Source organism: Pelophylax lessonae (assembly GCF_965119305.1).
Source record: "Pelophylax lessonae genome assembly, chromosome: 1".
Taxonomy (NCBI): domain Eukaryota; kingdom Metazoa; phylum Chordata; class Amphibia; order Anura; family Ranidae; genus Pelophylax; species Pelophylax lessonae.
Genome location: NC_138768.1, coordinates 84,933,128 through 84,947,210, shown reverse-complemented (window position 1 = coordinate 84,947,210; position 14,083 = coordinate 84,933,128). Strand labels below are relative to the sequence as shown.

Sequence of the window (14,083 nt, the reverse complement as noted above, 5' to 3'; positions counted from 1 at the left end):
CCCACGCCTCAGACAGCCTCGTGTACAGCCAGCTGCAGTCCGGTCCGGTCACGGTGCCTGCCATCCATCCACCCACAGGCCTTGTCCTCAGCCACCCACCACAGGGTGCCAGTCGCCAGCCATCCGACCTACAACAGAACAGGCCAGGGTGAGTGAGTGACACCAAGCCAGCCACCTACACAACAGGGTGACCCCAAGCCAGCCACCCCACCACAGTGTTCCAGCAAGCCAGCCAGCCATAACAGGGTGACACTAAGCGAGCCAGCCACCCATAACAGGGAGCCCCCAGCCAGCCAGCCACCACAGTGTTCCTGGAAGCCAGCGACCCATTACAGGGTGACACCAAGCCAGCCAGCCACCACAGTGTTCCTGCAAGCCAGCCACCCATAACAGGGTGACACCAACCCAGCCACCCACCACAGTGTTCCTGCAAGCCAGCCACCCATAACAGGGTGACACCAACCCAACCAGCCACCACAGTGTTCCTGCAAGCCAGCCACCCATAACAGGGTGACACCAACCCAGCCAGCCAGCCAGCCAGCCACCACAGTGTTCCAGCAAGCAAGCCAACAACAACAGGGTGCCAGCAAGCAACCCACACTGCCAGGCATCAGCCACCAACCCACAACAGGGTGCCAGCAAGCAACCCACACTGCCAGGCGTCAGCCACCAACCCACAACAGGGTGCCAGCAAGCAACCAACACTGCCAGGCGTCAGCCACCAACCCACAACAGGGTGCCAGCAAGCAACCATCCACACTGCCAGGCGTCAGCCCCCAACCCACAACAGGGTGCCAGCAAGCAACCACCCACACTGCCCGGCGTCAGCCACCAACCCACAACAGGGTGCCAGCAGCAGCAACTTCAGCAAGCCATTTTTTTAAAATATTTTTTGTGTCTTACAAATTGAAATGGAGATGGATGAGGAGATCAAAAGTAAAAGTGTGGTCTGGGACTATTTCTCATCTCAACCTTCTCCAGAAAAAGCAGCCGTGTGCAACACATGTACAAACAACATAAGCATGGGATCAGTAACTGCAAAAAACAAAAATATATGTCAAATCTTTGGGCCCATCTAAGAGTTCATCATAATGAATTGTATCATGCAGCACAGAAAAAACAAAATGAATATCAATGTGATTTTGATTCAATACCTCCTCCACCATCCCAGGCAACAATAACAGATATGTTTGTGAAAAAAACACATGTCATTGTCTAGATTCAGATGGAAGATCCCAACTGCTGGACAGAGTAATCACAGAGATGATTGTCACTGATAACCAGCCATTTACAATGGTGTCTGACTCAGGATTTCAGCGGTTGATGTCCATACTTGAGCCAAGCTACACACTGAAGAGTGAGCAGTATTATCAAACCAAAATGCTGGGAAAGATTCACCAAAAGGTAGTTGACAAAGTAAAGGCCATGCTGCAACCAGAGAATCCTGGCAACTCACTCTCAATCATGACGGACTGCTGGTCACAAACAGAGTCAGAGTCATTAATGATTCTTACATTCCACTTCATTGACAGCGGATTGACAAAAAGGCAATTGGTATTGAATACAAAAGTGATGCAAGGATCCCACACTGAGTACAGTAGAGAAATGTTTCTAGGCATGCTTGAAGAATGGGGAATCAACAAAGACCGAGTGATGCTTGTGCTACTTCGAGACAGTGTAGTAAACATGCGGAAAGGAATGAGGCTTGCTGATATGTCAGACCTCAGTGTCATGGCACACAACACCCTCCAACTTTCAAATGATGGTCTGTCAAGCCAAAGAGCTTTGATTGATATATGTTTTGAGAAGCATGAAGAGATTAAAAATGTTGTGCTTGCAAGTCTTTTGAATCCTCGATACAAGAACAATGCTTTCTCTTCTGATGATTTATTGGCTAAGGCGAAACAATAGCTGACAGAAGATATTCAACAGGAGGTTCCTGCCAAAAAGACAAGTCCAAAACACTATTTTTATGAAGAGCAGCATGCTGCAAAAAACAGAAAAATGTCCAAAAATACGTCAACGTACAGAAGAGAATCTTCATCGTCGTCAAATATATCAGGACATTTTCAGTGTTTTATTGGGGCCTCATGCAAAGGATTCTATTTCTTCTGAATCTGCAACTATGAGCCTGGATGATGAACTTCATCTCTATTTGAAAGAAGCAGTAATTGACAGAAGAAGTCATCCTCTTCAGTGGTGGAAAGAAAATGAGGCACGCACGCTTCCCATGCTAGAAGATACCTCTCTCTCTGCTCCTCTGTTCTCCACTTCTCCTGAGCATGTTTATGAAGTGGCAGCATTGTATGAACAAAACAGAAGACAAGATCCGCTGAAAACAGACGTATGGCGATACGTTCGCCATTCGTCCAGTGGTTGGGATAGGATGAAAACGGACAGGCTGTCCATTTTCATCTGATCTCCCCATAGAGGAGATCGAGACTCTGACAGGTGGAGATGGACCTGCAATCTGCCTACTTAGCGGGGATCAATGGAGCAATCCCCGCTGAGCAAGCCAAGTCTGTCAAAACTGATCCGTCCCGTGTGCAAGGGGCCTTAGTGTTAGTTGACTGGTTCTTCCTTTTTTGGGTCCTTGCTGCAGATTTGTCTGCCCAAGAGCATTTTTATTCTAAAGCTGGCCCCTCCGGCTGTCAACATACCTGAACAACTGACAAATTATTGCCCTGGTCCTTCAATTTTTCAATCAAGGGATGTTGGGTGGGAGGCAGGGCTTTTCACTGATGCCTGAAGAAGGGGTCCTGCGAGGGTCTGAAACCTTGCTTCTGCTGTAATAGTGTAAATGCTGAATAAAGCTTTGGACCCATTCTGCAGATTCATGGTGTGCTTGTGGCGTTCTCTCACTCTGTCTATCTACGGTTCCAGCCGGTGATTGCATTCTCTTGCCATGCTTCTATCCTGTCTGATTCCTTTTACATGTGAATCAGGTGCTTGCACTTTGATAACATTGTCAGTTTCGGTGAATCAATTAATCAGCAAATGCCCCAACAGTTAAAAAAGGTCATTGGTGTTACTTATCTAAGGGGAAAAGAGGAGAGGTCATTGAGTGAATCCTCACTCCCCCAAAAACTCGTAGGGCTCTTTCACACGGGCGGTCCAATCAGATCCGCCTGTCAGTTTTTTAGGCGGATCTGATTGGATCCTCCATGCAGCTCTATGGGGCAGCGGGTGTCAGCGGAGACACCTCCGCTGACACCCGCTGCCATCCGCATCCGATCCTGTGCTGAAATCTGGACGGATGGAAACCCTATTTTTCCATCCGTTCAGTAATCGGAGCGGAGCGGATCTGATGAGAGCGGACAAGCGGTCCGCTCTCCTCCGATCCCCCATAGAGGGCAGCGGGTGCTGAGACACCTCCCTCTCCGCTCTGCAAGCGGAGACGGAGCTGTCATCCGCCCGGCTCAGTGGGGATCGCGGATCGATCCCCGCTGAGCAACACGGATCCGCCTGCGGAGGCGGACCGTGTGAAAGAGCCCTTGACAAACTCAGGAGGAACCCTAGTTGAGAAACACTGCTTTAAGGCTGAATCACAGCTTCACACACATTAAAACAAGTGGAAAGGAAAGGTGGTGTGTTGTCCCAAGCCAAAGCAAATAGACACATGACAGTTTCAGTGGCTAGTATAGCCTGTTAAAATTGTTGAACCCATCTAGAATTGCTGAAAAGCCAATTGCAACTAGGGTTACATTGGGAGGAAGCCACATTGATATTATAAGAAGGTACTTGGAAAAAGCCATCTCACTTGCAGTTGTGAAGTTATGATGACAATATTACTGGCAGTTAGGTAAAGTGTTACTAAACCCAGGAGCCGGAATTCCCTTTTATCTGGTCTCCCACAGTACACAGAACATGGAAATACAATTATTCTTGTAAATATAAACTGTTAAATACCCTTTGTCATCAGCAGTATATAGCAGGGTTATGGCTTCTATCAGCATCTGGTTAAAGCTTGTAGGAGGAGTTTTCATTCACCTCTGACTGTCCTATGAGGCAGCATGACCCCTGACTCTCTGTCTGGACAGTGCTGATTGGCCTTGTGCTGATCACATGCACCCTTCCAAGAAAAAAAAAAAACTCTAGCAATACACACCAAACTGAGCATGTTCGGAGTGCCTCCGAGGGCTCTGTTCTATCAGCAGATGGATTACGGACAGTAAAAGAAGGGGAGGATCAGAGAAGACAGGATCAAACAGCCTTTTTTTTTTACATAATACGGAGGATTAACACTTTAGGTTCAACAGTGAGTATCACAAGCATGCTTTACTGCATATACAGGCTGATTTTACTGTTGTTGGTTTAGTAACACTTTAAGTTGCCGCGATAAAATGACTAACTGTTGGTGTGAGGATGTCATGGTGATTTGACTGGCGGGTCCTCTTCCAGATTTATATGTTGCATAGACCTTATGCCATTTGTATATGATGGATTCTTTCAGATCATCATATCACTCTGTTTTCTCCACAGTATGGCTTCCTTTGGTTGGAAGAGGAAGATTGGTGAGAAGGTGTCGAAGGAGACCTCACAAAACTTTGAAAAAGAGTCAGCTGCAGAAGAGGGTACCGTTAAGAAGGATGATGTGGACTGGCTCCACTCTGTCAAACGGAAGAAAGGAATTCTCCTCGAGGATAACGTCACAAAAAGTAAACGCTTGAAGGATGAAGGAGCCTTTCTGGCACTGAATGGCAGGTAGGACCAGCAGAAAGCTGCTTTTTAGGGCATTTTGGGAATGTTTATGGTAAATTATTTGTATATTGCATAGCACATGCCACATATAGCCATGTAGAAACCAGAAGAAAGAGCAGAGTCTTTGCTATCAATACCAACCAGTGGAATACTGTCCCATGTTTTGGCTTAGTAACGGGATAGCAGAAGTTGGCAACTTTTGCGGGCAAAATTTAAAAACAAATGGTGTGTATTTGTAAAATATGTTTTAGGCAGTCTTTGTGGGTTACAGCACTTTTTTTGCACATGCACTTTGCTCTAGGTCAGTGGTCTGCAAACTGTGGCCTTTTGCTTGCTTTCATCCAGCCCTTGGGGCTGTAAATTTGAAATTGGGGTAAATTTGATATACTTTCCTATCTATTTACTAATGCTAGCCACATAAGAGTCCATTCACACTGCCGCGACTTGTGAGGCGACTTGTGTGCCCTCAAGTCGCCCCAAGTTGCTTGACATAACAAAAGCAATGTTAATCAATGAATGCTGTCTTAATTGGCACTACTGAAGTCGCTCCGACTTCAGAAAAGGGTCCTGTACTACTTTGAGGCGACTTGTATCCGACTTGTCCCATAGACTTCAATGGGAGTCGACTCCTTATCTTATTTGAAGCGACTTGTGATCCGACTTTCCATTAAAATGGTCCTGAACCAGAAAAAAAGATAATTTTTCTTAGAATTTTTAGTAGCGCAGGGATGGGGCTCCGCTCCACCTGGGCGTTTTTGTTGCAGGCGTTTATCAGGCATTTTTTGGGCGTCTTTGGAGGCAGGCATGACATCTGAACTTCTGTGTAGAGGTATATATACACACACACATATATGTATATATACACATACACATATATAGGTGTAATAGGAGCGGAGCCACATCCATGCGCTAATGAAATTATTTGCAGGGATGAGGTTCCGCTCCTATTACACCTATATATGTGTATGTGTATATATACATATATGTGTGTGTGTATATATATACCCCTACACAGAAGTTCAGATGTCATGCCTGCCTACAAAGACGCCCAAAAAATGCCCAATAAATGCCTGCAACAAAAACGCCCAGGTGTGAAAGGAGCGGAGTCCCATCCCTGTGCTACTAAAAATTCTAAGAAAAATGATCCGTTTTTTTCTGGTTCGTAGAGTCCCTCTACGTTCCTATTAACAACTGACTGCACTAAGCAGGAGAACACAACATGATCAGTTCTCTAACTATGTTGGGAACTCGGTGTGCTCTTCTCCAATGATCAGTCTTGTCCAGACACCCTCCGCCACACTGCCTTTCACTGGGTAGTTCAGTGTACTGCTGTTTCTCCTCCCGCAGCTCTTCTGCAGCTGAGAACAGAGGGCATGTGATCACTTCTAAAATGTTTTTTTTTTTCTATATGTATACAAAAATGTTTTGCCTTTCATTTATATTTTAAACTAAATGGGTTGTTTTACAAGGTCTTCGTTTACAATCACTTTAAGCTTTATTTGCTTTGTCTAAGTGCCGGTTCACACTAGTGTGATGCGGGAACCCTGCAAATCCACTGTGGGTTCCCGCATAGCACCCGACTCGCAGGCAGTTCACACTGCCATATGCAAACTGCTGGGAGTGTCAATGAAAAGTTAATGACACCCCAAGATTAGTTCGCATATTGCAGTGCGAACTGTCAATTCGGACAGGAATCGGATCGCGTAGGTGTGAACACCTATGTGATCCGATTCTGATGCGGACCAAAAAAAGGGTCCTGCGTGGCTTTGGTCCGAATGCAATGCGAATTTAGCCATACAATCTGTATTGGCTGAATTCACATCACACAGACATTGCATGTGATTTGCATAGCAGTGCGGTGGTAATCACATGTCTGACATCTCTATAGTGTGAACTGACACTCAGTCTGACTCTACACCTTGTGATTCAGAAGATCAAAGGTCAACCAATATCTGCCAGTTGCTGCCCTGTCGGCTGCAGACAACTGCTGATCACTATAATCGCAGCAGGGTGCAGCGCCAAGAATAACAATGATCAATCCTGTGAAAGAATATCCATAAATCACAATGGATGTATCAAGAAGAGTCCCCACATTAAGTGCCGTGAATCCTAGAGACACATCTCCAGTGTGAGGGAGGAGGAGGTCCTGCTTACCAGATTGAATTGACCCTCAAATTATAGAGAAGTCAATACAAATATGTAGAAGGCCAGTATAATCAATCAATGGCTGGACCAGATATCCACCGTGTCCTCGGTGTTTCAGCTACGGTTCACAAGCAACTCCTCTCCAAATCCTTGTTACACTCATAGCCGGGAAGGAAATGAGCGGGGCCAACAACCTCACAATAGATAAGTAAAAAACAGGCACATCAAAAAGTGTAGGTCCGGAATGCTGGTTGGAGTTGCTGGTATTGCCATGTGGAATGTGACAGGTGTCCCCCGTGTGGAGGAGAAAGGTGGCCAACGTCCTTCCTGAAGTGGGTGGAACACAGGGTGGAACATAGCCAGAAGCAGGATGATGCGGGCAGGGCTCAGGACCAGAATGCAATGCTCCCTTTTTAACCACTTAAGCCCCGGAAGATTTTACCCCCTTCCTGACCAGGCCCGATTCGGCACTGCGTGAATTTAACGGACAATTACGCGGTCGTGCGACGCTGTACCTAAACTAATTTGACGTCCTTTTTTTCCCACAAACAGAGCTTTCTTTTGGTGGTATTTGATCACCTGTGCGATTTTTTGATCATGCACTACAAACAAAAAAAGAGCGACAATTTTGCAAAAATAACAATATTTTTCACATTTTTTCATATGAAATTCCCAAAAAAAAAATGTAAAAATCAAAATTTTTTAACATTTTTGGCCAATTTGTTTTCTGCTACCTATGTTTGGTAAAAAAATCGCAATAAGCATATTTTGATTGGTTTGCGCAAAAGTTATTGCGTTTACTGACTAAGGGAAAGATTTATGTCATTTTTGTTGTTTTTTTTTAACGAGTAATGGCGGCGATCTGCGATTTTTTTTTTTGCGGTACTGCGACATTGTGGTGGACAGATCGGACCCTTGACTGACTCTTTTGACACTTTGGGGTTACCAGTGACATTACTACAGTAATCAGTGCTATACATATGCACTGTTACTGTAAAAAAGGCACAGGCAGGGAAGGGGTTAACTTTATTGGAGAAGGAGGGGTTAAGTGTGTCCCTAGGGGTGTGATTCTAACTGTGTAGGGATGTGGCTTTTCATGTAACAGCAGAGATCTACGATCCTACATAGCAGAACCGTATGATCTCTGCTGTTACACAGGGGAGAATGACAGGCGGCTTTGTTTACATTAGCCGCCTGCCTTTCTCCCTCTGTAACTGACGATCGCGAGTGTCCGTAAACGAGTGGGGGCGGGAGCATGCCTCCGGCGGCGCGCGCTCGCCCCTATTGGCTCACAGGCTAGTGACATACCGGTACGTCACTTTGCCTGCACGGGGCTGACCGCCGCAGTATATGTACTTGTGGCGGTCGGCAAGCGGTTAAGTGAATGCCCCTATGTGGTACAGTGCATGCTTTGAAACTCTTTGAAGCATTTGATTCAATATCATTTATAGGTAATAAATCTTTTCAAAAGGAGAGCAGCATTCATTTTTTCTTATTGTAGGTTTTCTTAATTTATCATTGTCCACTATGAAACTTGTCCAACTTTCCTCCAGTCATTGCAGTAGTTGCCCTAAAGAGTAACTCCACTTTAGTTGAGAAAATACATCCCCCCCCCCCCCCGGGTGATCTCTGTACGTTGCAAGGATTTTACCAAAATTTGTTGCAGATTCCTGCCTTTTGTTATTCTGAAGAAATCCCTGTTTGTATGTCTGAATCCATGTAGGAAAATAAATTTAATGGGAGTGGTTTCATAATTATTAACCAGCTGTGCACCTGCAGGACACTGAGGAATGCCTGCATCCCTTTAGAGGTGTTTGTGACATTTTTGTTCCAGGGATGCCTGAAATTTGACTTGTATCTTTAGCTGGATACACACTATATAACTTTTCTTGGTAGATTTCCTTCAGATTTACCTTTTCTATGTAGTGCAAGGGCCTGCCAGATTGCATACATATTGAAAGTGTTTAGGTCTGACCTCATATTATATGGTTTTGGTAAATATAAAGGAAAAAATCTAAAGAAAATTGTATAGTGTGTATCCAGCTTTAGGTAGACTTCTAGGGAAATCAGTGAGCCAATCACACAAGCAGGAAATGTTTCTGGGAGGCGTTGTGTACACAGTCTGTGTACAAAATACCTCCCAGGTAGCCATTTTGCATTGCATTTTCAGAAAATTACAACACTGCAGATTTAAAAGAAAAGGTAATTTTTAATAGCATTCAATTACAATATGTCTTATGTCGCAATTATATACACTATATTATGTTTTCTTATTTTTTTGCTATTTTTTTTTCCCCCCCACGAAAGTGGAGTTACCCTTTAAGCCAAACTCACAATGCTCGCATCGATAAGGCCATCCTCTATGTATTGCTAAACGTATAGGTAAGATGCGGTGTTGTTTATCACTTCTACCACAGGGTGGCGCTATTACCCTTTAGAAAATTGTTTTTCTTGGAGTGTAGTTTAAGTTGCTTTGAAATTCATTAGCAGCAGGCCGAGTATAGTATATACTGTGTATTCTGAGATTTTCATTGTTAGTCCGTGAAACTTTTACTTATTGATCGTCATAGGCTCTTTTTTTTGTGTTTTTTGCATTGATTTAGGCTGGGCTCCCAGGATTATTAGAATAGCCTCAAATTACATTCTAGAGAATCCAGCCCTTGTGATCCTTTTGCTCTTCATAAAGTTTTGCACTGATTGTTGAATTACGGCTGCTTCTACTCCACGCAGAACCAATTTCTCATTTTGTTGGTAGTTTAAGGTAGGCTTCCATACCATACTTCCATATAGGTAGGCATTTCTATAGCGCCAACAATTTAGGCAGCGCCTTACATTAACATCAGTCTCTGCCCTAAAGGAGCTTGCAATCTAAGGTTCCTATCTCACATACATAGAGCCAATTAACCTAGCGGCACATCTTTGGAGTGTGCGAGAAAACTGGATTAGATGGAGGAAACCAATGCAAGCACAGGGAGAACATGCAAACTTCATGCCTGGTTGGGTTCAGAACCAATGACCCCAGTGCTGTGGGAGCCAGAAGTGCTAACTACTGAGCCACCATGATGATGAAACGTGGAGTTTATGGAACATTAGCATTATCAATAAGTTGTATAAAGTTTTTAAAATAAATGAACAAAGAATGTTCCATACTTTGTATATTTGACACTCAGGGCCAATAATATTTTAACACATTCCTGCTCTAAGCAACAAAATAAATTAAAAATAAAATCTTCTCATCAAGGTCCTGGAGCGCAGGGAAGACACAGGTGGAGTTTCTGTTTTATGTATTCATTCTCCAGAGCACAACCACTAAGGGCCGGTTCACACCACAAATGCATTCCGGATGCGTTTCATTTCCATGCATTGTTGCATTCTCAGCGGAACATCATCTTTCACATTATACCAAAAAATTGGGTTAACTTTACTGTTTATTTTTTTTTAATTAATTGAAGTGTATTTGTTCCCAAAAAACTGTGTTTGAAAGACCACTGCACAAATACAGTGTGACATAAAATACTGCAACGACTGCCATTTTATTCTCTAGGGTCTCTGCTAAAACAATATATATAATGTTTGGGGTTTCTAATTAATTTTCCAGGGAAAAATACAGATTTTTATAGTGATTGTAAAGTCTTGTTTAAAAAAAAAACAAAAAAAAAAACGTTATACTCACCTACTCTGTACTCACCACCCCAGATCCTCCTCTTCTTGGGTCCCTCTTTGCTGTCGAGTACCCCCAGAGCAAGGAGCCGAGCTGCAGCCCCATGTGTCCATTCAGACATGGAGCTGCCCTTTCGGTCCCGCCCCCTCTCTCTCCTGATTGGCTGAGTTTGACAGCTACGGGAGCCAAAAGCGCCGCTGCTGTGTGCCAGCCAATCAGGAGGGAGAGTCCAGTACGGCCGAGGGACTCGTGGACATTGCTGGACAGAGAATGGGGTTCAGGTAAGTATTAGGTGGTGCTGGGGAGGCTGCTGCACACAGAAGTCTTTTTATCTTAATGCATAGAATGCATTAAGATAAAAACCCTTCTGACTTTACAACTCTTTTAACTTGTAAGCAACAAGTGTCAGAAAAAGGCTAAGGCCCTTTTTCCACTGTTGCGACTTGCTGTGCGACTTGCTGTGCGACTTGACACATGTCGCAGCCGCAGCAGTGGAAACGAAGCCTTAGTCTTTTAAACGACCCCATTTGCAGACTGTTTATCCCTTTGATCTCTAAAAGAACCAAATGATACAATTAGTGTTGAGCGAACACGGACTGTATTATTCGTGTTCGTACCGAATAATTGGATTTTTTGTACCCGAACACGGACACGGACACTTTACTGTATGTTCGGGTAAAAATCCGTGTTCGGTCGTTTTATTTCCGGGTTTTGCATGCTTTGGCGCTCTTTTCATGGCGGGCTTTCAACAGCCAATCAACAATCGTTTAACTGGTGTGCCTTAAGCCATCCCAGCCATGCCTGCAAATGTCTCAGTAGCTGTGATTGGCCGTCTGAAGCATGTGACCAAGTCTTTATAAGTTCGAGGCAGCCGCAGCGGCGTCATTATGCTGCTTAGATTCAGGGACAGAGCACACATCAACGTGCTGGCTGCTGATTAGGGAAAGATAGGCAGGAAAAAACCATTTGTGTCCGGATAGAATTGAGGGACAGGTCGGAGTGTTTAGGCAGGGCGAGTTGTAGGCATTTTAGGGATAGAGTCTGCTGAATTATAGGGTCAGTGTCTTCTACAAACTACAATCGATATTGCTGTGTGGGGGGTGGGGTCTGCACTCAATCCTGATCTACGATCTCTTCTCAATCCTGTTAGGGACAGAGTCTGCTGAATTTTAGGGAAACTGTGTTCTACAAACTACAATCGATATTGCTGTGTGGTGTGGGATTGGAGATAGGCAGGTGTCAGTGATCCACATCCATTTTTCTGTGTGTGAGCTGCAGTGAACACAATCTTTTTGGGCTGCAGTGAACACAATCTTTTTGGGCTGCAGTGAACACAATCTTTTTGGGCTGCAGTGAACACAATCTTTTTGGGCTGCAGTGAACACAATCTTTTTGGGGTGCAGTGAACAAAATCTTTTTGGGGTGCAGTGAACACAATCCTTTTTGGTGTGCAGTGAACACAATCTTTGTGGGGTGCAGTGAACAAAATCCTTTGTGGGGTGCAGTGAACAACATCCTTTTTGGGGTGCAGTGAACACAATCTTTTTGGGGTGCAGTGAACAAAATCCTTTTTGGGGTGCAGTGAACAACATCCTTTTTGGGGTGCAGTGAACACAATCTTTTTGGGGTGCAGTGAACAAAATCCTTTGTGGGGTGCAGTGAACACAATCTTTTTGGGGTGCAGTGAACACAATCTTTTTGGGGTGGAGTGAACAACATCCTTTTTGGGGTGCAGTGAACAAAATCCTTTTTGGGGTGCAGTGAACAAAATCATTTTTGGGGTGCAGTGAACACAATCTTTTTGGGGTGCAGTGAACACAATCTTTGTGGGGTGCAGTGAACACAATCTTTTTGGGGTGGAGTGAACAACATCCTTTTTGGGGTGCAGTGAACAACATCCTTTTTGGGGTGCAGTGAACACAATCTTTTTGGGGTGCAGTGAACACAATCTTTGTGGGGTACAGTGAACAGAATCTTTGTGGGGTGCAGTGAACACAATCTTTGGGGGGTACAGTGAACACAATCTTTGTGAGGTGCAGTGAACACAATCTTTGTGGGGTGCAGTGAACACAATCATTGTGGGGTGCAGTGAACTCAATCTTTGTGGGGTACAGTGAACACAATCTCATACTTCTGAAGGTTTGAGGGTGCTGCCTGTTCCATACTCCCCCTACTCCTCATCTAGCCTTTTAGGGGTACAAACAATAGTAATTGGGGCCTAGTGTGGTTGTGTACGTGTGATATACATACACTTTTTTGGGATCATATTTTCTATTCCGCTATTTAATCAAAAACCTTTGGGGATCAGTTAAATTGGGGGATAGTCTGTGTTGGTACGTGTGAGAGAGATCCACCTTTCCAAGTTGTTGGGGTTCATCTCATACTTCTGAAGGTTTGAGGGTGCTGCCTGTTCCATACTCCCCCTACTCCTAGCCTTTTAGGGGTACAAACAATAGTAATTGGGGCCTAGTGTGGTTGTGTACGTGTGATATACATACACTTTTTTGGGATCATATTTTCTATTCCGCTATTTAATCAAAAACCTTTGGGGATCAGTTAAATTGGGGGATAGTCTGTGTTGGTACGTGTGAGAGAGATCCACCTTTCCAAGTTGTTGGGGTTCATCTCATACTTCTGAAGGTTTGAGGGTGCTGCCTGTTCCATACTCCCCCTACTCCTAGCCTTTTAGGGGTACAAACAATAGTAATTGGGGCCTAGTGTGGTTGTGTACGTGTGATATACATACACTTTTTTGGGATCATATTTTCTATTCCGCTATTTAATCAAAAACCTTTGGGGATCAGTTAAATTGGGGGATAGTCTGTGTTGGTACGTGTGAGAGAGATCCACCTTTCCAAGTTGTTGGGGTTCATCTCATACTTCTGAAGGTTTGAGGGTGCTGCCTGTTCCATACCCCCCCTACTCCTCATCTAGCCTTTTAGGGGTACAAACAATAGTAATTGGGGCCTAGTGTGGTTGTGTACGTGCGAGATACATACACTTTTTTTGATCATATTTCCTATTCCGCTATTCAATAAAAACCTTTGAGGATCAATTGAATTGCGGGATAGTCTGTGTCGGTACGTGTGAGAGAGATCCACCTTTCCAAGTTGTTGGGGTTCATCTCATACTTCTGAAGGTTTGAGGGTGCTGCCTGTTCCATACTCCCCCTACTCCTCATCTAGCCTTTTAGGGGTACAAACAATAGTAATTGGGGCCCAGTGTGGTTGTGTACGTGTGATATACATACACTTTTTTGGGATCATATTTTCTATTCCGCTATTTAATCAAAAACCTTTGGGGATCAGTTAAATTGGGGGATAGTCTGTGTCGGTACGTGTGAGAGAGATCCACCTTTCCAAGTTGTTGGGGTTCATCTCATACTTCTGAAGGTTTGAGGGTGCTGCCTGTTCCATACTCCCCCTACTCCTCATCTAGCCTTTTAGGGGTACAAACAATAGTAATTGGGGCCTAGTGTGGTTGTGTACGTGTGATATACATACACTTTTTTTGGATCATATTTTCTATTCCGCTATTTAATCAAAAACCTTTGGGGATCAGTTAAATTGGGGGATA

The 14,083-nt window shown here is 44.3% G+C and overlaps 1 protein-coding gene across 1 annotated transcript in view; it reads left to right on the top strand.

Annotated features, from left to right (window-relative positions):
* The window catches only part of TTC33 (tetratricopeptide repeat domain 33), a 495,466-nt gene that overhangs the window by 25,311 nt on the left and 456,072 nt on the right, over nucleotides 1–14,083 (top strand). The window contains exon 2 of the mRNA XM_082248719.1: nucleotides 4,483–4,704. Coding sequence (XP_082104845.1) covers nucleotides 4,484–4,704 — 221 coding nt within the window. The 5' untranslated portion in view covers nucleotide 4,483. The remainder of the gene's footprint in view (nucleotides 1–4,482; nucleotides 4,705–14,083) is intronic.